The 27,907-nt window shown below is 36.9% G+C and overlaps 1 protein-coding gene across 3 annotated transcripts in view; it reads left to right on the plus strand.

Moving 5' to 3' along the window:
- Atl2 (atlastin GTPase 2) overlaps nt 1–25,986 on the plus strand; it is a 46,765-nt gene extending 20,779 nt beyond the window's left edge. The window contains exons 3-15 of one of the 3 annotated variants that reach the window (XM_051177870.1): nt 1,886–2,020; nt 2,270–2,374; nt 5,759–5,809; nt 6,128–6,184; nt 7,496–7,588; nt 9,999–10,137; nt 11,226–11,353; nt 12,836–12,892; nt 13,795–13,866; nt 21,494–21,925; nt 23,550–23,564; nt 23,660–23,770; nt 24,158–25,986. In XM_051177870.1, the coding sequence (XP_051033827.1) occupies nt 1,886–2,020; nt 2,270–2,374; nt 5,759–5,809; nt 6,128–6,184; nt 7,496–7,588; nt 9,999–10,137; nt 11,226–11,353; nt 12,836–12,892; nt 13,795–13,866; nt 21,494–21,925; nt 23,550–23,564; nt 23,660–23,767 (1,392 nt within the window). In that variant the 3' untranslated portion in view covers nt 23,768–23,770; nt 24,158–25,986. The remainder of the gene's footprint in view (nt 1–1,885; nt 2,021–2,269; nt 2,375–5,758; nt 5,810–6,127; nt 6,185–7,495; nt 7,589–9,998; nt 10,138–11,225; nt 11,354–12,835; nt 12,893–13,794; nt 13,867–21,493; nt 21,926–23,549; nt 23,565–23,659; nt 23,771–24,157) is intronic. The other 2 variants (XM_051177872.1, XM_051177871.1) reach the window with 2 other exon arrangements.
- The last annotated feature ends 1,921 nt before the right edge of the window (nt 25,987–27,907 follow it).

Below are 27,907 nucleotides of genomic sequence, written 5' to 3' on the forward strand. Positions count from 1 at the left end.
AAGGGTCCAACTTGAAATATCTGAACTGTAGTTGTCTAGGGGCATCCTTGAGTTTCTAACCCTATGAAGGGAGCTTTGTGAATCTTAGAATGTATATCATTGGTAGCATATTGGGAGTGGAGCTTTTTGGAACAGTACCAGATTGATTCAAGTTCCAGGCTGTTTTTCTCAGTTGATAATGTTTAGGTATTGCTGTGTTTGTCTTCCTTGTGTGTGCCTTCATAAATTACATCATCCCTCATTGATCTTCTCTTAAATATATCTCTACTTCTAATTTGGATCTTGTAGTTCATTTTGGATTAGAGATTTATTAAAAATATTTCTGAGCTGGGCGATAGTGATGCATTCCCAGCACTCCAGCACTTGAGAGTCCGAGGCAGGAGAATCTCTGGGTTTGAGGCCAGCCTGGCCTACAGAACTAGTTCCAGGACAGCCAGGGCTACACAGAGAAACCCTGTGTCCAAAAAAAAAAAAAAAAATCTGAAACAAAGATTTTCTTTGAGATGTAAATAAAGGATATGTAAACTTTAAAATGTAGACATCTTGACATATGGTAGAATTGGTCATTTATATCAAATATTTAACAATCTCAACATATTGCATTGTGGCATACTAATTGTATTTATAATATTTATTTAGGGTGGAGGACTTTGAACCTAGGTAAGGCCTTATGTATATAGGCAAGTGCTCTCTCATTGGACTATATTCCAGTTCCATACTATATACATAATTATAGTAATCGTAGGCCTGCAACTTGACTTAAAAGATATTACCCACTCACCCACCCACACCCACATACCCCTACACCCCCCTATACTTCCCTTATCCCCACACATCCACCAGTGATGAAGATCAAATCCAGGGCCTTAGGCTTATTAGGTAGATGTTTTACTATTAAGCTAAAATCCCACCCCCCTCAAATAATAAATTTGAGAATTTATTATAGAAAAATTCTCAAAACATACCTCAATATAAAAAGAATAATATTATGAACCCAAGTGTCCTGTAGACATTGGTGGTGGTGTTTTATCTATTTCCTTTGTGTGTTTCCTAGACAGTTTTAAAACAGTTGCCAGGAAGACACACTCTTTTATCACTGACATTTAGGCATCTAATAGATAAAGAGTCAATTCTATTTTCCTTGCACACAAAATGTCTTTCTGCTGCTTTCTTGTTTTCTTTTTTAAATTATAGTTTGTGTTCACCTGTTTATTATTTTTTAAAGAGAGAAAGAAGGCATAGAGTCAGATGGGTAGGGAGGTAGAGAGGATATGGAAGATTGGAAAGGAGAAACTATGATCAGAATATAGTGTATTGAAAAATATTTTAAGTAAAAGAAAAATGTTTATGCCCATTTAACACTATCTTATAGGGAGAATAATTTGGGCTCAAATACCTGTTTGTTTCATAAAAAGCCCCCACCCCCAACCAGATTGCTAGAATCAGGTTCCAAATAAGTCTTGGTTATTTTTAAAGGACAGTCCCAGCAGTGTGAAATGTTTTGTATATACTATTTTAGGAGAGGGCTGCTGTTTTGACAGCTCTGCTATCTGGAGCTTGGTTTTACTGTTCTGTACAAGATACTAAAAGAGCCCGTCCCTATATTTTTATGATCTGCAAACACAGAAGAGCTTCTCCAAAGGGGAAGAGTGGGTGTGTGTAATCCTACTCACCTAGAAGTCCAGAGTGGAAGCTCAGAGTTTGACAAGGCAATTGGAGGAGGCTAGCATTCCACACAGGACTGAACTATTTTCATGATGCTAGACCAGGTGTTTTATCTCTTTGGACATAGGGTCGTCCTCTGTAAAATATGGAATGAGTGACATAAAGATTGCAAGTCCTGATTTTGTTGTGTTTATTTTACATTTATCCTTGATTTTAACAGGATTCTCAAGGTTGGATTGGTGGAAACAATGAACCATTGACTGGTTTTACGTGGCGAGGTGGTTGTGAAAGAGAAACAACAGGCATACAAGTTTGGAATGAAGTATTTGTGATTGACAGACCTAATGGAACAAAAGTAAAATTCCACTTATACTTTGCTATTTTCTCCTGTATTTTTTCATGAGCAAAATTTCTGGTACTAAAATTTAAGACAACACAAAACTATTTATGTCAGGTACTTTAATGATTAGTATGTTAAAATGTATACTATATAAATACTTTTCTTGATTTAATTACTGTTTTGAACTTTATTATTCAATGCATAATTTTAAAAGGCATTTTTGGTGATCATTTTACTAAGTATTTTAAACTTACAAATTCCTAGGTGGCTGTGCTGCTAATGGATACCCAGGGTGCCTTTGATAGCCAGTCAACCATTAAAGACTGTGCGACAGTGTTTGCTCTGAGCACTATGACTAGCTCTGTCCAGGTGAGAGTGTGTGCTGTGATAAGTTCATCCAGTCCTACCTTTGCACAATATCCACAAAATGCTTTTGATTGAAGAAAACTGAGTGAGATGTTAGAGAGAGCTAGTTGTACTTCTTGTTAGTTATTTACATTTCTGTGTGTGCTTTTCTGGATCATGGTGTAAAATACTTGACATAGATAGAAAGGGTAAAGTAAGTCATCTGTGCTTTATTTTTTTATCATCATAGAATCAAATTTTTTTATTAATTTTTTGACAATTTCAGTGTATTTTGATCAGTTTACTCCCCTTCTCCCAACTCCCCACCTTCCTACCAACTTTGTCTTCATTAAAAAAAAAAAAAAATCTACAAACCATTAAATCCAGTTTGTGCTGCTGGTATATTGTGGTATGTGTTCATTTACTGCAGGTTGGCTTATCTGTCAGAGGCCACACCCTTAAACAGAACTGACTCTTCCCTCTCCCAGTAGCTAGCTGTTAATTGTCAGTAACCCTTCAGCTAGAGGCAGGATTTCCTACCTAGTTCCCCTCACTGTGCTGGGATTTTGTCTGGTTTGAGCTTGGGTAGTTCTCTTTTTGATGGAAAAGTTCTGTTTTGGCCTCCGTGGGCACCTGGTGTGCATGTGGTATACATACATTCATTCAGGCAAACACTTTTACATATAAATAAAAATAAACCTTTAGAGGAAAAGTTATTAGATAATATTTGTAATTAACAAAAACCAAACCAGAACAAACCAAAACAAAATAAAACACCAAATAATTAAGTAGCAACCTAGCTTTCTATTTGGTATCTTTAACAGTTTTTGGTTATTTGAATTAAAGGAAATAAAAATGTAAGAATCAATATTTATTTTTTTAATTTAGGTCTCGAGATAGGGTTTCTTTGTGTAGCTCCAGCTGTTCTCACTTTGTGTATCAGACTGGCCTTGAACTTAAGAGATATTCCTGCCTTTGTCTCCTGAGTGCTGGGATCAAAGGTGTGTACCACCACTGCCCAGCAAGAATTAATATTTAATTTAGACACCCAAGTGATAGTTATGAATTTATTGCACTGGTTTGGTGTAGAAAGGGACATTGTCCCATGTGTCACTCACTTTAATTGTACAAGTTCCCCTTCAACTAGATTATCTTTGTGTAATCAAGAGAGTTAAGTTGACATACACCATTTTTAGTCCTTTTCTTTTTTGGGATTATTTGTGGTCGATGACTCTGTGGCTCAAATATAAATGATTGAAGTGTGGTCTCTCAAATCCTGCCGGTGATAGTATATCAGGAAGGTACCATCATACCTGGAAGCGACAACTTATTTAAGGAAGAAAACACCCTTCCAAGGCCTGTAGAAAGTAATACTGAATGGGAATGTAGCTCAGTTAGAGAGCAAATTTAATCCCTATTACCATGCCCCTCACAAAAGTATATATATTATATGCATCATCTCATTTAGATTTCATCTCTTATATAATACACAACTACATATGAAATAGGCAGGATAAGTAAAATCCTAATTTTATAGTCAAGAAAATGTCTGGGTATAAGTTGTCCAAAACCAAATCTCCTGTCATCAAAAACTTATATAAACAGGGATAGAAACAAAGTTTAGGATAGAGAGCTCCTTCATTATAATTTATGAAAGGCAAGCCCTAGCATTAGATAACTAAAATGAGGAGCTAAAATATGAACTACAACTAGAAAAAGATGGCTTCTGCCACCTCTCAGGATCTACTGTCATGCTATTTTGCAGTGAAAAAAAGAATAAAAACTAAGGATTTCTGAAGGTCCTCAAGAGTATGGCTTAATGAGTGGAGACAGAGATCCTTGGCTATAACAGGAACTAAGCTGAAAAGAACTCTTTGCACACAGATACCCAGTCTTCTTCCCACTCAGATGCTTCAAGTTTTGGAAAAGGAGGAAGGAACTAAATGAGACTGCTTATGTTTCAGACATTACTAGAAATCATCACAGAAGTTTTAAGATATTCTGACAGTATTGCGTCTGAACTACCACTAGTAATGACAGTGTTATCATGTTCAGGGTACCCTTCTGTAACCTTAGCACTTGGTGAGCTGAGTTAGGAGCTTGTGAGCTACATAACAAGAGTTAGTTAGAGGCTATCCTGGGCTACCTCGCAAGAGATGAAAACATTTTTTTGGGGCTGATAGACAGATGACAAATTGCTTGTTTACTTTTTCAACAGATTCTTAGGATTTACTTAGTACAAGGCAGTATACTAAGACCCAATGTTCTAAGATAACAAGTGCCAATCTTTGTTCTTACAGTCTACCCCTTACAGAAAAGGATCTACACTAGTGTTCTAAAAGTTAAGATCCACATGAATAAGAATAAATTGGTTATGTTGTTAGCTTTTTATATATTTTAGATATTTCATTGGGATTAACCAGTGACTAAGCATCCCCTTTTGGTATTTACTCTTGACCAATAAAGTTTACCTAGATTGTCACCTATTTGTTGTTAGAACAAATTGTTCTCTCTGGAATGACTGCTTTTACTGATACTGAGTTCTGTCATGAAAGCACCAATTTGTCCTCTCTGAGAACAGAGTGCAGACACTATTAGTTGTGCTCTATGTCTTGGAAAGCCTTCAAAAAAAATTCTAAAAAGGCCAATGATGCCACCTACTGTTCCTTTTACTAGTTTCTATGGCCTGGTAAAAATTTCATGTTTTTTAGGCTCATGAATTAAAGTAAAAAGAGACCATGCTGTGTGTGAGGATGCATGCCAATAATTGCAGCACTCTGAAATCTTAGCTCATGGGAGGAAGAGGCAGGAGAATTATAAAGTTCGAGGTCAGTCTAGGCTAAGTAGGGAAATCCTTTTTAAAAATTCAAAACAGAACCAAACAACCAACATACGCATGTGCGCGCGCGCACACACACACACATACACACACACACACAGTACTAAGAAGAAATATATTTTTCTAAAATTTTTTTCCTTCACATTCACCAACTTAGACAGTAAGTGAAATAACCTTCACCACCCTGTACTCCACTCCCAAACTCACTGTGTAGCTTAGGGTGGCCCTTGACTCTATCTGATTCTTTTGCCCCTACCTCCCAAATATTGGAATTTGAGGAGTACATTATCCCTGCTGCTTTTAGCTTGTCTTTTTAAAATGACCATGACAAAACATTAAAAAGACCAAGAAAGAGGAAAAGAAAGTATTTAATACACTTAGGCCCCGAGTATGTATACACTCATGAATTTACTGCTTCCTTTTTAATAAGAAATGTTTTCCATATACCACTGGTTAAAATAGTGGCTAAGTGATTAATTTATGCTGAGGTCTAAAATAACCCTCCTGATTAGAAGGGATTTTTTTATTCATTAAAACATTGATAAAAACAACAAATTTTATTTTAACAGGTATATAATTTATCCCAGAATATTCAAGAAGATGATCTTCAACACTTACAAGTATGTCTTAGAGAATATATGCCAAAGTATTAAAACGTAATTCTTTATTGTAACTTCATGTTTAGAAGTCTATAATATTTTTGAATTTTGTATGGCTTTAAATGTTTTGTATGTTGATTGCTTAACTAGAGGACATTTCTAATATGCTTGATTCATTAGCTAATGAAACATCTGATTTTCAGCTAAGAATAAAGACTGACATCTACTAGTCTGATACAGATAGTTTTATTGACATCTGCTACTCTCATATAGACAGTGTTATAAATGACTTCTTTCAGGCTCCTTGGCAGCATTGTTTTAAGTAACTTGGTTTGGTAGTTATTTACAGAGTATGGAAGACTTGCAATGGAAGAGATCTATCAGAAGCCATTTCAGGTAAGTGTTTTAACACTTTAAAAACCTACCATGAGAAACTTCAAAACCCAAGGACATAACAAACTCAATTTGTGCCAGAGTCAAAAGAAACTATTGACATATTATCATCAACTTACTAATAGTTGAAGCCCAACAGGATAGGAAACAAAAGGAATGACAAGATTAGTTTGCCATAGTTGTACTTGGTGAAGGATGTGTCTCTTAATTGGATGTTATTTAATTCCAGAACTTAAGACAGTAGAGAATTTAAGACAGTATGTCAGATTTATTTTACACCTGGTAATAAACTGTTAGAAACTTTTATAGTTTGCTGTTTTTGTGATGAACTACTAGTTGAAGTCATATTTCATATGGAAAAGTTTGGGTGGTTTATTTTTTTTGAAGCAGCTAGTTTGCAAGCTACTACCCATACTGTTGGCTGCAGTGAGTGGGAGAGAACAATTACTGTGTTTGCCTGTTGGTGTGTAGGGTTCTTCCTATGTGATGGCTTTGATAGTGATTATAATTAATATTAGTGGGTTTACATTAATTTTGCCTCATTTTTACCTGGCACTTCTGTTTTAGGCAATCACTTTTATGAAACTATTGGACAGATCATGGCTTCCATATATATATATATATATATGTTAAATAATATTTGTATTATATCATTTTTTTCTAATATAGAATAACTTACCCACCTAGGAGACATTTGCCAGTATCTGGGGATATTTTTGATTGTCACAGTTTTGAGGGGAGGTTAATACTACTGTCATGTAATGTAGAGGCCAGAAATACTTTACTATATAATGCAAAGGGCAGTCATATACAAGTAATTGTCTGGATCAAATTGTTAGTAGTGCCAAGAAATTAAACCTTGTATGGATAAAACATTTGGGAAAATGGTCTCTTTAATACTAAATCTATAGCCAATGTAGAATTAGCCAGCTAGAAGTAATTGTTCTGGTTATACAGGTTGATTTAAAATTATGATCTAAATTCTCTGATGTACCTATTGTTCAGTTTTGGTTTTAGGTATTATTGCTCCCATGAGTCATGATGTGTAGTGAGGTTCTCAAGTGTAGGTGATTGGTTGGTACGAGGGTTGGGCAGTTGCTTTAGGTGGGCCATTGTTTATAACCATTTGGTTACTGTAAGTTACTGTAACCATTTTTGTTTTTAAATTTTTGGTGCTGGGAATTGGACTGTGGACTTCAAGAACAACAGTATTCTACCCACTGAGCTACTCACTATAAAGATTATTTGTAGAAGGAAGTTTTCAGTAAACTTAAAATTTCGTAAGAAGTGATTTGTATTTTTTTCTGTATGTAGACGTTAATGTTTTTGATTCGAGATTGGAGTTATCCTTATGAACATTCGTATGGTTTGGAAGGTGGAAAACAATTCCTTGAAAAGCGATTACAGGTAAGCCCCATTTCCTGGAGAAGAAAGCATATGCCTTAGGTCAAGCAAAGGGGTGGGCTTCCTGGACTGCCCTGACACTACCAGTTGCTGTCATGGGAATAAATAAATGAATTGTTCCAGCATAGTCAAGTGTTGCTGGGTAAGTGGTGAACATTTGCCAAAGAAGACACTCTTAAATAAAAATTAAGGAACAGTGATTCCTCTTGAGAGTTATCTATAAATATTCAAAGACTGATGACTTGAAAGAGACTATATTATTATTATTACTGTGTGTCTAGTTGTGTACCTGTCATAACATGCCTAAGACAACTTTGTGTAATTGATTCTCTCCTTCTACCTTTACATGGATTCTTGATATCATATAGAGGTCATCAGGCTTGCATGGCAACCAGTTTACCTGCTAAGCCATCTAGGCCTTTTAAAAAGAATCCAGATAGCTTCATTCCTATACAGTATGTTTCACGAAAGCATTCCTGGAAAATGACCTCATGAACAAGGTCGTGACTCTTTGTCCCTAAAGACACTTTCCTGTGAGAATACTTGGGTATTTCCAGACTCCAGAAGACAGTGGAGAAAAGTCTGTTTATTATGTGTTTATTGTGATAAAATAAGAATTATTATGTATAGTAAAACGATAAATATTTTATTATTATGATCCTTTGTTGTCTGTGGCATGATATATTTCATTTCTCAACTGCATTCAAACAGAAGAAAGCAACACATAAACATATTATACTAACTGAATTCTGAAGGATATAATTCAAAGACATGGTCTTAAAGTTCTTACAGTGATACATCCAGTCACATAGATGTGTAACTTGTGCCAGAAGCACCCAATTCCATATGCTTACCCTCCTTAAAACCTCTGTCTATCACTTTTTTTTTCCTGGGTTTTTCGAGACAGGGTTTCTCTGTATTGATTTGGAGCCTGTCTTGGAACTCTGTAGACCAGGCTGGCCTCGAACTCACAGAAATTCATCCACCTCTGCCTCCAGAGTGTTGGGATTAAAGGCATGCAAAACCAGCGTTCGGCTCTATCACTCTTAACAGATTTTGTTTTTATACTTCATATGAAGTACAGAAAGGCTCGCATAGCTCTGCCTGCCTCTGTTTGCATCACCATTCCTAGCTCAAAATATATTCTTTTGTCTTGTTTGTTCAATATTTTGTTCCTGAGAAAAAACTATATTGTTACTTATAGTTTATTAATTCATTCTTGTTACTACTATAAAGTATTATACTGGCAACAACTGCCTTTCATTCTGTTGATGGAGATTTAGGTAGTTTCCATGTTTTAGTTATGATCAGTACATGTTTTGTTGAATGGCCTTCTAGTAGAATATTTGGGAGAATGCATGAATTATTTAATATCTAAGCATGCAGGCAGAGAGTGGTGGTGTACACTTCTAATTCCAGCACTAAGGAGGAAGAGGCAGGTGGATCACTTATGAGTTCAAGGTCAGTTTGGTCTATGTAGAAGGTTCTAGACCATCCAGGGTTACATAGTAGACCCTGTCTAAAACAACGTCCAAATCTAGACATGGTAGTAATTATTTAATTTTTCTTTTAAAGGTTAGGGCTTACTTTTAATGGAGGAAGGAGAGAACAATTCTTGAAGGTTGACATCTGCATGTGTGCCTTAGCATGCACATGCTCTCCCCTTTCCTATATGTGGGTGCACACATAAAATAAAAAATGTAATAAAAATATTTCCAAAAGAATGTTCTTAAAGAAAATACATAGCAGTCTCAAAGATCCAGTGACTGACATAAATGATAGATAATTATGTAGAGAAAGCATTGAATTCTTAATTCTGTTTGTTTAGACATCACTGGAGCTATTTTTAAAGAAATTATGTGTAAGTTTTTATGTCTGTGTCAGTATGTGCATGTGAGTGCAATGCTCTTAGAGGCCAGAAGTGTTGGTAACCCTGGAGGTGATGGGAATCAAACTGGCTCTCAGCAATAGCGGTGTGTGCTTTTGGCCACTGAGACACCTCCAGCCCCAAACCAATTTTTTTTATTTTTTATTGTTTATGTTTGCTCAGTGGCTATCTTTTAATTTTAGGCTAATTAGTATTTTGCTTTCTTGGCTTCAGTTTGTTTAGTGTAATTTTGACATAAGTACTTTAAAGGCAAATCCTTTATTAGTTTCTAAGTCATAATCACAACTTGTCAAGTAGTAGATATTATAATTAACTGTATGTTTTGGAACATCAGACAGCTTTTTCTAAGAAAAATATCAAGTTGATAAAAGTGACCAGAAATAAACTTTTAGTAGTAGTAAACAAAATGTCCCCTCTAGAGTAGCCTGAGTGTTTGTATGTATGTATGTGGATAGTATGTGTGTCCTTTTTTAAAATTAAAAAAGAAAAATCTCTTTACTATTCCACTCCATTTTTTTCTTTCAGGTAAAACTAAACCAGCATGAAGAACTACAGAATGTCAGGAAGCACATCCACAATTGTTTCTCAAATCTGGGTTGCTTCCTTTTACCACATCCTGGTCTTAAAGTTGCCACAAATCCTAGTTTTGATGGACGACTGAAAGGTGAGGATCTCCATACATGCTAAAAGTATTTATTACTGGTTAGCAGCTTATATTATATTTTGTTTTCATTTCTGAGATTATAATGTGATTACAACATTTCTTCATTCCCTCTCCTCCTTCAAACCCTCCATACACCCTTCCTTGCTCTCTTTCAAATTCATCTCTTTTTTCATTAATTGTTGTTATGTGCATATGTATGTATGTACGTACGTATGTATGTACATGTCTATTTCTATATATAACTGCTCAGTCTGTATAATGTTAACTCATATGTGTGTTTTCAGGTTATCCCATTTAGAATGGGATAACTAGTTGGTTTGCTCCTCCTTGGGGAAGATTAGTTCACTTACTCTCAGCATCCCTTAGTTGCCTGTAAATGCTTCCTTAAATTTAGGGATAACCATGTGATTGCTGTGTCCTTTTGTGTTGGTTCTAGCCTGCCTTGGTTGCTTTGTCACCCTTTAGCATACTGATTAGCTAGTCCAGTTTATAATGTAGTCTTGCTGAGGACTTATGTCTTGCAGTTTCTGAAGGCTGAGATTATTTTACAATTTCCTCTGATTGTGATCTGCTAAAAAAAATAGTCTCATTGTCTTATTGATGAGCTCAGAATTGTGTGTGTGTGTGTGTGTGTGTGTGTGTGTGTGTGTGTGTGTGTGTGAGAGAGAGAGAGAGAGAGAGAGATTGAGATTTCAGGATTATCCTAAGTGTGATGGCAAAGGTGTTGAGATTGATATTATTTATACTATAGCTAAAAAAAAAAAAAACAGTCTTAATACAGACATTTAATAGAATATCCTGTATGACTTGTTCATTTTGAAAAAGATATTTTAATTACTGTAAAATTTTTTTGAAAGTCCACCATTTGAGATGGAAGAATTACGGGAAAATGGGATGAATTGGAAAGTAGAGTAATGCTTTTTTTTTCCCCTATAGAAGACATGGCATATTTAGATGAACGTTTTAGAAAAAAGGATACTTAAATAATAGATGCTGTGTACTCTTTATAAACAAGATTTCATGATTCCACCAGTGAGAACTTGTTGGTGTTTTTGAACTAATATGTTGGCTAATTTCATGTCTATCAGATATTGATGAAGAATTTAAACGGGAGCTTCAAAATCTGGTTCCATTACTTCTTGCTCCTGAAAATCTGGTTGAGAAAGAGATAAGTGGATCTAAAGTCACTTGTAGAGATCTTGTAGAGTATTTTAAGGTAGGTGAACTCTAAGCTAAACAGCTCTGTCTAAAAAAGAAATGTAGTTAACTTTTAAAACATCTTCATGTAGAAGAAATTTACTTTCAAGCAAAAAAACATATATTTTTCTGTCTTGAATCCATTATATCAACCTATAGCAGAGTCTGGAGAGATGGTTCAGTTGTTAATTGTACTTCTGTAATCATGAGGACCAGAGTTCACATCCTAGACACATGTAATGAGCTGGGCATCTCATGTTTGTGACCAGCTTCGAGAGGACAGAGAAAGTAGGATGGTTAGGGTTTGCTCACTGAGAAAATATGATCCCCAAGTTTAGAGGAAGACATGAATCAGAGGAATATCAAGGTGTGAGAAGATCACATGTAACTCTTTCTGGTCTGTGCATGTTAGCGTAAATTGTGTATGTATACATCCAGACTCACATGCCCATAAAACATACTTCTGTATGTGCTCAGGTAAATCTTTTGTTTTTTCTTTTTAAGAGGTTACAGTACTCCGTGTCTTCGTTTAGTGATACTCTGTTCTCAGACAGAACTATCTTTTCTGCATTTCTGATGTGGAGAGGAGAGCCATTCTTCAGATTGTAACACAGCTCTGCCATTTTGAGTGACACCTGGAAGTGGCTGCATAATTCTGTATCTCAGAATCTCACAAAAATCTTCCCTTAGAGCTCTGAGAATTAGAGTAGCTGAAAGTATCTACTGGTTTGTGAGTTCAAATAAGCTACTTGTGGGATTTTTTTTTTCCTGTTAGAACAAGTTGATTATACAAAGCTGTATAGTTATAGAGAGATGGGTAGGAAATAGAGCTAGTGAAATTAATGTGTTTTGCTTACCTGTAGATACTCCATGCAATTACTGTCTAATTATGAAATAAGTTTGAGTTAGTAGAAAGTTGAAGACTCCTGTTTGAATGCCATAAACTTGTCCTCCTTACTCTTTTTCCTCTTTTGTTGTTTGATAATTTTATACTTTTGTATAATGTGTATTGATTAAATCTGTACTCCATTCCCTCACTACAACTCATTCCCTAGCCCCAACCCCCACTTTTCTCTTGAAAAATTGTTTTTTAAACCCAGAGTCTATTTCTTATGCTTTGACTACAAATTAGGATTTCTTTTTCCTTTGAGTTAAAATATTTAAAATAAAATAATGGGTTAAAGTGCTTTCTAACATATTTATTTGAAACATTGACAGTAGGCGAGATTTTCTTTTTTTTTTTTATAAAATGGATGATATTTTGCACACAAAACTCTTAAATATGAGGTACAACTTTAGATAGTTTGGAATTATACTTAGAAATATTTCTATAGTTTTTATTAGGCAGCCTTCCTGTGTGATAATATTCAGAACAAGATTAACTTTGTTCTAAGGCCTAGAACTTCATTTTGGTGGGGTGAACTATTATGTTTAATATGTCTTTGGGGACATAGTATAAATTATGTTTTATACCAATACAGTGAATCTTCTATCTTTTTAGGCATACATTAAAATATATCAAGGAGAGGAACTACCACATCCAAAGTCTATGCTTCAGGTAAGAGTAAGAAAGTGTGTGGGGGGTGGTGGGGTTGTATATGTTTGAGGGAGAATTAAAATCATGACTTTAGAGGGATACAGAAAATGGAGGGATATGAGCTTTATAGCATATAAATAAATTATTACATGTAGTAGATGAACTCTTAAGGTTTGTATAAGGTTTTTGTTTGTTTTTAACTGCAAATGGTAGACCCTGATCATGTATTGACTATTAGAAATGTGAGCCTTGCTACTTTATCTTCAGATACTGAAAGTATACAAAAATTCTTTTGCACAAGGTGTTTTAATATAGGCCCCTCTGAAAGAACTAAGTGCTTTTGCTCTCAGTCTTTCATGAAGGATTGTTGCTTGATCTAAGAATTAATTTCATTTGCTAGTCATGAACTGCTTCTAGTACAGGTAGACTTTCTCTGTGTGTTCTTTTGGGGTACTGTTATTTTTATATACTTTTCTATATTTTAAAATTTACCACTTTGGGCAATTCCTTAGTTTTATAAGTGGATTACTCCAGCTTTGTGTGTTTAAAAAAAATGACTCTTGTGTAAATCTGGTTGTTCATACAAGAATTTTTGATTCCGAGGACTCAGCACATTTTGGGATTGTGTCTGTTTATCTCTGTTCTTTCCTAAGTGCATGTGATATATTGGCTACAAATCTGTTTTTAGCATAACCCCTCTTGGTTCAAAATTAGACAGGGAGTCAGTCCTATTTCCCATCATCTCTGTAAGATCCTTTATATCGATACACATTTCCAAAGGAAAGTAAAATTAGAGGTTGATATTTTTCTGTTCATTTTCAGAAATATTTGTTGCATATAATCTGTTAATAGGAATTTACAGCCATAGGGTACTTTTCCCCCTATCGATAATTGATAATGGTGTATTTAATTTTATCTTTTAGGCAACAGCTGAGGCTAATAACCTTGCTGCAGTAGCAGGAGCAAGAGACATCTACTGTAAAAGTATGGAGCAGGTTTGTAACTAATGTTAAGCGTTATGCTATATAAGAGTAGAGGTTGTTTTATATTTAAAGTAATTGAACTAATTTGTACTCCTTACATATTGTCATGCTACATTATCCTGTAATTGTCTTTTTGTGATCTCTGCTGGAATAAACTATTAGAAAGGAAGTCACATGGCCAGCTAGTGTGCAGGATACATGAACTGCACTGCTGTGTTTTCTGACATAACTTAGAATGCTACTATTAGCCCATGATGGGAGTACCATTAGCTTAAGACCAGTAGCAGTTTCTGCACTAAGCTTGCTCAGTTTTAAAATATGTGTAATGTGTTCTTTAATCTAGTCTCCTACTAGTAATCTGTTGTGCTGCTTTGGTGCTTTTCTAGTGGGTAAAGAGAAGTCAGAGGGCATTGTAAATGCTGCATCATCAGTTTTGTTGCTTTAACCACATTTGGAAGGTTACTTGATTGATGCAGTTAAACATGAAAAATAGGATTTGATTACTTATTAGGTTTTTTTTTTATTTTATATAACCAAGTCCATTTAAATGAAAACAAACATTTATACACAATATTTGGGATTTGGGCGTCGTTCTTTCCAAACTACTTCCTGCTGGTAAGGGGCGCTGTCATGGCGGATTCTAAAAAGATTCAGAAATCCTGGCTATAGTCTGTAAGGCTGCTTTGTCCAGCTGTTTTGAATGTAGGATCACCTGGTATTCTGTTTCAGGCGGTCTGGCTTGATCAAACCACATTAGTCTGGAAGGAATCCACATCTTTTCATTTTCTGTGGAAACAAAAATAGAAATCCTTTTCCCCAGTAACTTGTCCTTCAACTTAAATTTTGGAGTCAAAGCATTTTTTTTTATTTAATTTATTATTTTACATGTCGATCCCAGTTCCCTCTCCCTCCCTCCCTCCCTCCATCTCTCCTTCCCTCCTTCCCTCCTTTTTACCCTCTCTGCCCTATCACATGCACTCTAACCACCCTCCCCTCCCATCCCCCCACCCCAATTCCATATGTAGGGGAATGCCATCCAGTTGGGATCATGTAGATCTGACATGTCATGTGAACTAGGGACTAGGGCTTCTCTCCTGTCTCTAGATTAAGGCAGTTATCCCTCCATGGGGGATATGTTCGCAAAGTCCTTTTGTGCACCAGGGATACATCCTGGCTCCACTATCTGAGGTCCCTTAGACTGCTCAGTCCTTCTGGCTGAGACCCATATTCAGGGGGGACTGAGTCAGTCCTGTGTTGGCTTCCCAGCTATCAGTCTGGTGGCCCGTTAGCTCCTCCTTGTTCAGGTAAGCTGTCTCTATGTGTTTCTGCCACCTGGTCTTGTCCACTCCATCTGCATCTGAGTTCTAGTTCGACTCAGTGATTATGTATCCGGGTTTGCTCCTGTTTCCAACAGGCATTAGTTGAGGGCTCCATGGATGAGTTAGCTGTTGATCTCACTTTCCAGAAGGACATTTATGGTAGCCTTTCCACGGAAGCTCAAATTGTTATTTGACAGCAGTCTTGTAGTTCTCTAGACCTTTCTTTGTGTTCAATTTTATCTTCAAACCAATATTGGCTCCCTCTTTTATGTTCTCTCTCTCTCTGTCTCTGTCTCTCTCTCTCTCTTTCCTGTCTTCTATTCCTAACCAGGCTCAATCTTCCTGATCGCACATGTTTTCCTTTCCTCCCCCCTCGTTTTCTCCTACTACTCTCTCCATTCGCTGCCCCCCCACTTCCCCTTTGCTCTGGGGGGACTTGTCCCTTACCAGTTCTGTGAGGGACCTTATATGAATCTCTTAGAATATACCTTGTATCCTAGTTCCTCTGGTGGTGTGAATTATAGGCTGGTGATCCTTTGCTCTAGGTCTAAACTCCATATATAAGTGAGTACATACTGTGTTCCTCTTTTTGTGATTGCGTTACCTCATTCAGGATGGTTTCTTCAAGTGCCATCCACTTGCCTGCGAATTTCAAGATACCATTATTTTTTTCTGCAGAGGAGTATTCCATTGTGTAGATGTGCCACATCTTCATTAACCATTCTTCAGTTGAGGGGCATCTAGGTTGCTTCCAGGTTCTTGCTATTACAAATAGTGCTGCTATGAACATAGTTGAACAGATGTCTTTGATGCATGGATGTAGATCATTTGGGTATATGCCTAAGAGGGGGATTGCCCGGTCCTGTGGTAAACTAATTCCTATTTTCCTGAGTAATCACCATACTGATCTCCAAAATGGCTGTATGAGTTTGCACTCCCACCAGCAGTGGAGGAGTGTTCCCCTTTCTCCACATCCTCTCCAGCATGAGTCATCATTGGTGTTTCTAATTTTAGCCATTCTGGCAGGAGTAAGATGGTATCTCAAACTTGTTTTGATTTGCATTTCCCTGATAGCTAAGGATGTGGAGCACTTTCTTAAGTGTCTTTCAGCCTTTTTGATTTCCTCTATTGAGAATTCTTTCTTCAGTTCTGTACCCCATTTATAAATAGGGTTATTTGGAGTTTTGTTGACTAGTTTCTTGAGTTCTTTGTATATTTTGGAGATCAGCCCTTTGTCGGATATAGGATTGGTGAAAATCTTTTCCCAGTGTGTGGGCTCCCATTTGGTCTTGTCCACCGTGCCCTTTGCCTTACAGAAGCTTCTAAGTTTGAAGAGGTCCCATTTATTAATTGTTTCTCTCAGTGTCTGTGCCCCGGGAGTTAAATTCAGGAAGCAGTCTCCTATACCAATTTGTTCAAGGGTACCTCCTACTTTCTCTTCTAAGAGGTTCAATGTGGCTGGATTGATGTTGAGGTCTTTGATCCATTTGGACTTGAGTTTTGTGCATGGTGACAGACATGGGTCTATCTGCAGTCTTCTACACACCCTCATCCAATTATGCCAGCACCATTTGTTGAAGATGCTGTCCTTGCCCCATTGTATAATTTTAGCTGCTTTGTCGAAAATCAGGTGTTCATAGGTGTGTGGGTTAATATCAGGATTTTCAATTCGATTCTATTGGTCTACCTGTCTACTTTTGTGCCAATACCAGGCTGTTTTCAGAACTATAGCTCTGTAGTAGAGCTTAAAGTCAGGAATGGTGATGCCTCCTGAAGTTCTTTTATTGTATAGGGTTGTTTTGGCTATCCTGGGTCTTTTGTTTTTCCATATAATGTTGATTATTATCCTTTCAAGGTCAGTGAAGAATTGTGGGATTTTAATGGGGATTGCATTGAATCTCTGTAAGTTGCTTTTGGCAAGATTGCCATGTTTACTATGTTTATCCTACCTATCCAAGAGCATGGGAGATCTTTCCATTTTCTGATATCTTCTTTAATTTCTTTCTTTAGAGCCACAAAGTTCTTATTATATAGGTCTTTTACTTCTTTGGTAAGCGTTACACCAAGATAGTGTATGTTGCTTGTGGCTGTTGTAAAGGGTGATGTTTCTCTGATTTCTTTCTCTGTCTCTTTGTCGTCTGAAAAAAGTAGGGCTACTGATTTTTTTGAGTTTATCTTGTATCCTGCTAGTTTGCTGAAGGTGTTTATCAGCTGTAGGAGTTCCCTGGTAGAGTTTATTGGGTCGCTTATGTAAACTATCATATCATCTGCAAATAGAGACAGTTTGACTTCTTCCTTTCCAATTTGGATCCCCTTGATCTCCTTTTGTTGTGTTATAGCATTAGCTAGAACTTCCAGAACGATATTGAAGAGACAGAGAGAGAGAGGGCAGCCTTGTCTTGTTCCTGATTTTAGAGGAATTGGCTTAAGTTTCTCTCCATTCAGTTTGATGTTGGCAGTTGGTTAGCTGTATATTGCTCTTATTATGTTTAGGTATGTTCCTGTTATCCCTGACCTCTCCAAGACCTTTATTAATGAAAGGGTGTTGAATTTTGTCAAAGGCTTTTTCAGCATATAGGGAGATAATCATATGGTTTTTCTTTTTCTGTTTGTTTATATGGTGCATTGCGTTGATAGATTTTCGTATGTTAAACCATCCCTGCATTCCAGGGATGAAGCCTACTTGGTCATGGTGGATGATTTCTCTGATGTATTCTTGAATCCGGTTTGCCAGTATTTTATTCAGTATTTTTGCATCGATGTTCATCAAGGATATTGGTCTGTAGTTTTCTTTCTTAGTTGTGTCTTTGTTAGGCTTGGGTACCAAGGTTATTGTGGCCAAACAAAAGAGTTTGGCAATGAACCTCCTGTTTCTATCTTGTGGAACAGTGTGAGGAGTATTGGTATTAGGTCTTCCTTGAATGTCTGGTAGAATTCTGCATTGAATCCATCTGGCCCTGGACTTCTTTTGGTTGGAAGGCTTTCGATGACTGCTTCTATTTCATTGCGGGTTATATGTCTATTTAAGTTGTTTGTCTGTTCTTGATTTAATTTTGGTAAGTGATAGTTATCCAGAAATTTGTCCATTTCCTTTGAATTTTCAATTTTTGTGGAATACAGATTTTCAAAGTATGACCTGAAAATTGACTGGATTTCCTCTGTGTCTGTTGTTATGTTCCCCTTTTCATTTCTGATTTTGTTAATTTGCATGTTCTGTCTCTGCTTTTTCGTTAATTTGGATAAAGGTTTGTCTATCTTGTTGATTTTCTCAAAAAACCAACTCTTCGTTGCATTGATTTTTTTTTGTATTGTTTTCCTGGTTTCTATGTAGTTGATTTCAGCCCTCAAGTTGATTATTTCCTGGTGTCTACTCCTGCAGGGTGAATTCGCTTCTCTCTGTTCTAAGGCTTTCAGTTGCACTGTTAATTCTCTTATGTGACTATCCTCTGTTTTCTTCATATGGGCACTTAGTGCAATGAACTTCCCTCATAGCACTGCTTTCAAGGTGTGCCATAAGTTCGGGTATGTTGTGTCCTCATTCTCGTTGAATATTAGAAAGTCCTTAATTTCTTTCTTTATTTCTTCTTTGACCCAGGTGTGGTGCAATTGCACATTGTTCAGTTTCCATGAGTTTGCAGGTTTTCTGCTATTTGTGTTGTTTTTGAGTTCCAATTTTAAAGCATGGTGGTCTGATAAGATACAGGGGACTATTCCTATTCTCTTGTATCTGTTGAGGTTTGTTATGCCACCTAGTATGTGGTTGATTTTAGAGAAGGTTCCAGTGGAGCAGAGAAGAAGGTATATTCTTTTGTGTTTGGATGGAATGTTCTATAGATGTCTGTTAGTCCCAGTTGAGACATAACTTCTGTTAGTTCTTTTGTTTCTTTTTGAGTTTCTGATTCGTGGTCCTATCTAGTGTTGAGAGTGGAGTATTGAAGTCTCCCACTATAAGTATGTGAGGTTTTATATGAGCTTTCAGTTTTAGTAGTGTTTCTTTTATGAATGTGGGTGACTTTGTATTGGGGGCATAGATGTTCAGAACTGAGACTTTTTGTTGATGGATTTCTCCTGCGATGAATATGAAATGACCGTCTTCATCTCTTTTGATTAAATTTGGTTTGAAGTCTAACTTCTTAGATATTAGGATAGCTATGCCTGCTTGCTTCTTATTTCCATTTGATTGGAAAATCTTTTCCCAACCCTTTACCCTGAGGTAATGTCTATCTTTGAAGCTTAGATGTGTTTCTTGTATGCAGCAGAAGGATGGATTCTGTCATCGTATCCATCCTGTTAGCCTGTGTCTTTTTATAGGTGAGTTAAGACCATTAATGTTGAGGGTGAGTAAGGACCATTGATTGTTGATGGTTGTTTGATTTAGGTTTGTTACTGGCAGTGGTATTGTGAATATATTAGTTCTGCTTTACCGTTGGTTTCTGGTGTAGTTGGATTATCTGTTGCCTACATTTTTGTGGGCGTGGTTACCTTCCTTGGGTTGGAGTTTTCCTTCCAATAATTTCTGTAGGGCCGGATTTGTAGATATGTATTGGGAAATTCTGGCTTTGTCATTAAATATCTTGTTTTCTCCATCTATAGTGATTGATAGTTTTGCTGGATATAGTAGCCTAGGGTGGCATCCGTGTTCTCTTAATCCTTGTAGGACACCTATCCAGGACCTTCTGGCCTTGAGGGTTTCCATGAAGAAGTCAGGTGTAATTTTGATAGGTTTGCCTTTATATGTTACCTGTCCTTTTTCCTTTGCTGATCTTAATATTCTTTCTTTATTCTGTATGCTAGGTGTTTTGATTATTATATGTCGAGGGGTCTTTTTTCTTTGGTCCAGCCTATTTGGTTTTCGGTATGCTTCTTGTACTTTCATGGGCATGTCCTTCTTCAGATTGGGAAAGTTTTCCTCTATGATTTTGTTGAATATGCTTTCGGCACCTTTGAGCTGGGCTTCCTCACCTTCCAATCTATGCCTATTATTCTTAGGTTTGGCCTTTTCATGGTGTCCCACATTTCCTGGATGGTTTGTGTTAAGGATTTGTTGGATTTATGATTTTCTTTGGTTGGTGAATCTATTTTTTTCTAGTTTAGCTTCTGCGCCTGAGATTCTCTCTTCCATCTCTTGAATTCTCTTGGTTATGCTTGCGTCCGTAGTTCCCGAGTTTTTGCCCAGTTTTTCTATTTCCAGCATTCCTTTGGTTTGTGTTACCTTTATTTTCTCTATTTCAGTTTTCAAGTCTTGAACCGTTTCCTTCACCTGCTTAATTGTTTTTTTCTTGGCTTTCTGTACTTTACTTAAGGAATTTGTTCATTTCTTCCACTTTTTTTTCCTCCATTTCTTTAAGGGATTTTCTCACATCTTCTTTGAGGGCCTCTGTCATTTTTATGATTGTAATTTTTAAGTAGTTCCCTTTTGATTCCTCTCCTTCGTTGTTGTGTTCCATTCTAGTTGGTGTAGATTCCCTAAATTCTGGTGGTGTCGTGCTTGTCTTTTTGTTGTTAGGTGTTTTCTTGTATTGCCTTCTTCCCATAGCTTCTTCCAGTAGGTGTTGGTGGGGTCTCCCCTTCTGTCTATGGTACTTCCCCAGTGGTAGTGGTCCTGCAGAGTAGGCGGACCTCTGGGAGTAGCCCGATTTCTGGGAGTAGCCCGGCACTCTAGCAGAGGATTGGAAGTGTGGGGGTCAGTGACCAAGCAGGTGGAAATTACGGGTGGTCCTGCGTGGATAGACAGGTCTCCTTTGGTCAGAGTTGATCTGAGAAGTCTCCGAAGTAGAGTGTACTGTTGGCTCCATCCTCTGTCCCAGTGCTCAACCAGAGCGGCAGGACCGTGGGCAGGGTAGGGGGGGGCAGGCTTGTGGTGGGGATGGGTGGGGGTGTATCAGAGCTCCAAGGGTGCTCTCGATGGGAACTGGACACAGGAGCAGCAGGATCAGGGGCCAACCCAGGGAGTTCGGGGTGGGGGAGAGGTTTTAGGGGAGAGGCAGCCCTGATTGGGCCCAGACTCACCTCTGGCCAATAGCTGGCGGAAGAGGATAAAGGCCAGTGAAACTTGGGAAGGTTTTGCAGGATTGTCAGATCTCACTGGAAACTGGAACTCTCCAGCTGAGGCCTCTTTCTTTAGCAGAGGCCTGGATTTGGGGGGTCAAGGATCTTGCGGGCAGGAGCTCAGAGTCTGATTACTTATTAGTTATTATGCTCAAGTTTAAAACTGAGCCATGTAGGTCCTTTAATTTTATGAGACTAAAATTTAGGAGCAGGGATACCTTTCCAGTATTACTTCTAGCATGTAACCTCTCATTTTAATTTGGCTTGTGCAGGTATGTGGTGGTGATAAGCCTTACATTGCACCTTCAGATTTGGAGCGAAAACACCTGGATCTCAAGGAAGTGGCACTTAAGCAGTTCCGTTCTGTGAAGAAAATGGGTGGAGATGAATTCTGCCGTCGGTATCAGGACCAGCTTGAAGCTGAAATTGAAGAAACCTATGCAAATTTTATAAAGCACAACGATGGCAAAAATATCTTCTATGCTGCTCGTACCCCTGCCACACTGTTTGCAGTCATGTTTGCTATGTATATAATCTCAGGACTGACTGGCTTCATTGGCCTAAACTCTATAGCCGTCTTATGTAACCTTGTCATGGGGCTGGCACTGACGTCCCTTTGTACATGGGCATATGTTAAGTACTCTGGGGAGTTCAGAGAAATTGGAACAATGATTGATCAGATTGCTGAAACACTCTGGGAACAGGTTGGTATCTATCTTTTGGGTTTTTTTAAGTGACTAATCTCACTTCTGTGTGATTTCCAGCACTCATTTCCTACCTTATTTGTACTTCTTTTCCTTTACATGAGGCATGACAAGAGGATGGGCTTTGGTTTTGGATGTTGTTTTGATTTTGTTTTAAATTTAGAATCTAATTTGCTTAAAAATTTGTTTTTTTATTTATAATTATATTTTACTTTGATTAGTTTCAATCTCCCAATATTTTTGGTTCATTTTTTAGTTACAAGTCTAATGATTATGCCAGACAGTGGGCAGGGCTTAGATTTACTAATATATTTTCTTTAAGAAAAGAAAATACTGTCAGTGTGAAATTTTAAAGGTAAGGAAAAGAAGTTTGGAAGAACACTCAGTGCTTTGGGGAGAAAAATGAGATTTCTCCTAACCACTATTAACAAGAAACAATATAAGAGAAATATTGCATGTTAGGTTTTCATATCTTCTGTGATGATGGTGGCAGTTTATTGCAGCACTCCAGGAATAATGCCACAGATTTTTCAGAGATAGAGAGAGAAAGAGAGAGAGAGAGAGTGTGTGTGTGTGTGTGTGTGAACAGAGCAGAGCACCACTGACAGGCCAACTTCAGTTGCTGTCTTTCACATAAGCCAGTGAGAGCTCTTGCTCAGCAGTTATCTATTGAGGAGAGCTCGTTTTTCCACCTGGTTACTTGAGTATAGGTAATTATTCTTGTGGTTAAATATGCCCATTAAGACATCACCTCATTGTCCTGAGAAGCAGAATGAAAACTCAGGTTATTACTGATGAACAGTAGAAGAAGTGTGCTCCATGTTGTTTCTGTGTCAGTGAAGTATCTGGCTAGGATGTGCATGTTCATCTCAGCTTTCTGTTCAAAGACCAAAGAGTTCACTATTTTTTTTCTGAACAAAGATGATTAGGTATTAATTTTTCTTATAATTATTATGACTGTATAAACCCATGGTTCTCAACCTCCCCAATGCTGCAGTTCTTTAATACAGATTCTCATGTTATGCTGACCCTTAACCATAAACTTAACTTTCATTGCTACTTCATAACTGTAATTTTGCTACTGTTACAAATAGTAATTAAATATTTTTTACATAGAGGTTTGCAGTGCGGATTGTGGCCCACAGGTTGAGAATCACTGATATAAACTAACACATTCTATTAATTTGAACTTCTTTCTTTCAGAAATTACTCTTATGTATTAAGATTTTCTTTGGAGCTTGTGTTTTAACATTTTGTTAAGTTCAAATTTTCACCTCTTAAAATCAATCTTACTGCTTTGTTGTCTTTTGATATTTTCTAATAGAAGATGGATTAAGAATTAATCATCACTGCTTTAAAAGTGATCTAACTTTAAATTTTTGAACCAGTACTGTTCTTCTACCACCTGGGTTTTGAAATGCTTTCTGTTAACATTGATTCTAGGACTTTAGAGGTGCCGCTTTTATAGAACAGTTTCACGTGAGTCTCAGGTGTGTAAAGTTATTTTCAGAGTAGTAGAGTAAGGTAAGAGCCACAGTCAGGATCCCCAGTCAGAGAAGACTTGAGCTGTGTTCAACAGGCCTTGTCTAAAATGTCTTTGCATTTCTCTTTTCCTTTGCTTCAGAGGAGTCCCAGGAAGGTGAGAAACCTACAGAGTCTGAAATTCTTCTAGTCTTTAACTCTAGCTTCAAGGCACTCTGAGTCACTTTCCTAACACATCACTCCATGTTTTAGGTGTTTTCCAAACTGTTTGAAGTTACTAGACGTCGAATGGTTCATCGTGCTCTTTCACCAGCACAGCGACAGAGACTGTCATCCAACAATAACAAGAAGAAAAATTAGACAGTATTTTTAACTTTTTTCTTTATCTGAAGTGTTCACACTTATACATGTAGGACAATAAGACCGACTGGGCCGGTCTGCATAAATGCTGTATACATACCAGATTTGATGCTGCATATAGGGTATGGATTGCACATCCATCTCATAGGATTTGTAAATGGTTTGAGTAAGAGGAAAGTAATTTTGTTGCATTATAAAATGTCTAACTGCATTGTTTGTTGCATCATAACTTTTTGTTTGTATTTTTGGGAGAAGCATCCTTTTATTTCTCACATTCCTGGTTATTTGTGTCATTGATTTGAATTGAATTTTTTGTATCTGTTTTTATATGTACTCTTTTTTTTTTTTATCTCATGTTTTTGTTTGTTTTGCACATTTCTCATACCACAGGTATTGAAGCCCCTGGGTGATAATTTGATGGAGGAAAACATAAGGCAGTCTGTAACAAACTCTATCAAAGCAGGCCTGACTGACCAGGTGTCTCATCATGCCCGATTAAAGACAGACTGACAGTTCATCTCCTCATGGACTCCACTCTCCCTTTTTCATGCTTGCTGTACAATGAGAACTCAAAAATAAACCAAAGTTTACAATCAACTGTAGAAGTAGTTTAGTGTAACTGGCTTCACAGATGGCTGCCACAGAGTGTGAACATTGTTGGTTTCTAGCCTTCTTCTGATGTCTCCTTAGACCTGGATATGGCTGAGGAGCATTAGTTTATCATGCACATTTGTGTCATGTTTAATTCTTTTCTTTTTACTGAATCTAATGTAGTGAAATTTGTCTTATGTAAAAGGATATTTCAGGGAAATACTTTAAGAAATCTATTTAGAGTCTCTTTAATATAGTATCCCATTGAAATTTTAATTTTTAGAGAATTTATGAATCACTGTATCAAGAATCAGATCAGAATGACAATGAAGCCTTTATTGAGCCACGACATTAAAAGTGTATATTGCTTTACTGCCTTCCATGCCAGTATTACATAAATGCATGTATCAGAAATGTCACAGAAATCACATGACAACTCTTAGAGCTGAGAAGGTAACTCTGAGGTGTACAATTGTCTTGCCTTTTAAAATTTGTAAACCTGCCCTGAAAGGAGATGCATATCTGGGAAACCTAACTGTCTTTTTGCAGTTTAGCCTTCATGTACATAAAATATGCCGTTAATTTTATTGGGGGAGAAATTCCATCCAAAAATGTTGCCTACAGCTATGAGTTAAGAGTGTCTGTACAGTGTGTAGCTTTTATTTTCTAAAAATCACAGGTAGGGCATGTATATGAATTATAAATATATAAATACAATTTTGTATTAAAAGTTTTGTAGTTTATGGAAAAATCTGGTTCTGTGGTAGGCTAATGAGTACAGTCCCTGTGAAAGGAATGTTTGTGGCTCATGTCAGTGTGAATGCATAGACAATTTGAAGTTTTGATATATTTGTGATATTTATCTTCCTTGAGCATTGCAATCTCACCCCAAGGGAATTCAATGGGAATGTTTTATTGTGACTTGTCCTCTGTTGCATTTTAAAGTTATTTCCTGTAATTTATTTTCAGTACATAATTAAAAATTTGTTGTATATATAAAATGAAACTTGTGATTCTTTTTAAAGGAATTTCTCAAGTCTGTACCTCATCATATAACTAATATTTGTTCATGCTGAACAGAGTGTAGGTTAGGGTGCACCCAAGTTAGAGCTCAAGGCATTGTACTTCAAAACTAAGCTTGGGAAAGTTATTTTTCTGTGTCTGTAGATGTAAGGACTATTTGTTGTGAGAGCCTATCTGCGATTGATAAATTTTTCATTTTCTTCTTGCCCATAACTCTACGCACTCCCATCTTGTGAGTTTGTGTGTTTAAGAGGGAGTGTGTGTTATGTAAAGCTACTTTTTCCAATATTTTTATAACCTCCTTTACGAAGACCTATTAAAGCAACCCTGTTTGGTTTTTAAGTAAAGAGAATTTAAATGTTGAGTTGCATGCATGAAAGGTTTGCTAAATTTACTTTGATTGTTATATCTTCCTCCGGCTCCCATTCCAGTCCTGGTTTTATATGGCTGTGTTTGTTTCCATCTGTAGTGACTGCTGCCCACTTATCCATCTGTTCTTAACAAAAGAATCATCTAACAAGGCTCTTTTTACTTCTCTGACCATTTTGTTTTATGAATGCTGTAAGTTGTTTTTATGAATGAAAAATAAAGTTTGTTGTATACTAGCAATTGTTCTGAAATCAAAAACTTACACAGTTTTTTTTTTTTTTTTTTTTTTTAAGTGATTGTCTTGACATTGTACTCCATAGTATTTCTCACTAAAATAGTGTTGTCCCTCAAGAATTCTCTGCAGGACTCCAAGAAAGCACTTTAGTTTCATCTGGAAGGCTCTGCACAAGAAGAAGAAGCAGTGAGAACAAAAAAACGATGGACTAAAGACAAAACATTGAAATAACAACTTCAGTATTGTTCTATTTTCTGTGGCTTTTTAAAATTAAAAGATGGTTTCTTTCAGTGACATAATTTATCTTTTTAAGACATCTTTTGTGAAAGGAGCAACCATTTGGGACTTTGCTGTTGAGTATGTCTTTTCATGACTATAGATTGCTAGTCATCCTTCTATAAAACATTTTATTTGTAAAATTAAATAGTGCTATTTCACATTTGAGGCTTATGTTTTCTTTAAATTTGAATTTTAAAGTTGTGTATTTGTGTATCTGTGTGTGGATATATGTGTACCTGAGTGTAGATGCCCATGGAGGCCAGAAGAGGAGGACATTGGATTCCTTTAACTGGGGGAGGTTGTGAGTTGCCTGATACGGGTGTTGGGAACAGAACTTGGATCCTCTGGAGGAGCAATGAGTGCTGTTAGTCACAACTTAAGTTTTTAAGCAGTGATCAGGGTTGGATTTACTTGTAGAATTGAACCAGGCAGGCTAAGACTTCACCTCTGGCAATACTGCTTGCTATAGTTACATTTCATTATTATGTACTTTTAAACATTTGGTTTTAGCTTGGTTAAAGACCTTTGAAAACATACTTTGAAATGAGGGGTTTAATTTTGGTTCCTTGGGCAAATTACCTATAATGGGACCATGGCTGTGGGGTTAGTGCTTGCTGTGCAAGCATTAAGGGTGGGGTTTGTATCCCCAGAACTTAACTAAAGCTGGAGTTTAGGGCTCCTATGGCAAGAATGGTGGACAGAGACAGGAGAATGCCTGCAAGTTCAGGCCAGATAGCTTGATGTATGCAATAGTGTCTAAGAACCTACCTCAAGGTAAAAGACAATGATCCATACCTGAAATCCTGACTGTCAGCATTCACACATGGAAGCACATATACATTACACAAATCATTCATATACCCCCCTCCCTGCTGTGCCCTCTGTGATACCAATTTTTAGCCAAGTAATAAATTGGCAGTTGGATTCACTGCTTAGTTACAAGTGCGGTGTATATCCATTGCATACTTTCAGGCCTTGGCTTGAACATTCCATGACCCTAATTCTTTCCTGCTAGCCTGTTAACGAGCAGTTTTCTCCCCAGCCTGGTCCCAGAGTAGTGTTCAGTCCTAAATAACACACAGAGACACTGTATTAGATGTAAAGCTGTTGGCCTGTTACTAGTGTTTCTTATAGGCTAGCTCTATCTTTAATATTAATTCATTTCTATTAATCTAAGTGCTTCCACAGTCTTATTTTACCAGAGAAAGTGTCCTGACCTCCTCCCCTCAAGTCCCTACATCTTGACTCTCCTCTACTACATCTCCCAGAATCCTTGTCTCTTAGTCCCACCTATCTTGTTTCCTATTGGCCAACAGGGTTTTATTCATTAACCAATAAGAGAAACATTTACAGAATGACATCTCCCATCATCTCTCTTCTGTCTAAAATAGAAGGGTTTTAATTTTAACATAGTAAAATATTTAACAACAGTTATCAAATAAGAACTATAATTAACAATATTTAGTTCTTTAACATTTAGCAAGATTTAAAGAAAATATTCCATCCTATCTTTGTAAGTCTAAAGTCTTATATGTAACTTATCTTTAATCCTAACTAAGATAAACTACACTATAACCATAACTATCTGTCTTTAACTTCCTCAAAGGCCACAGAAGGATAATTTATAAACTCTAGAAATGACA

Source organism: Phodopus roborovskii, unplaced genomic scaffold (assembly GCF_943737965.1).
Source record: "Phodopus roborovskii unplaced genomic scaffold, PHOROB, whole genome shotgun sequence".
Classification (NCBI taxonomy): domain Eukaryota; kingdom Metazoa; phylum Chordata; class Mammalia; order Rodentia; family Cricetidae; genus Phodopus; species Phodopus roborovskii.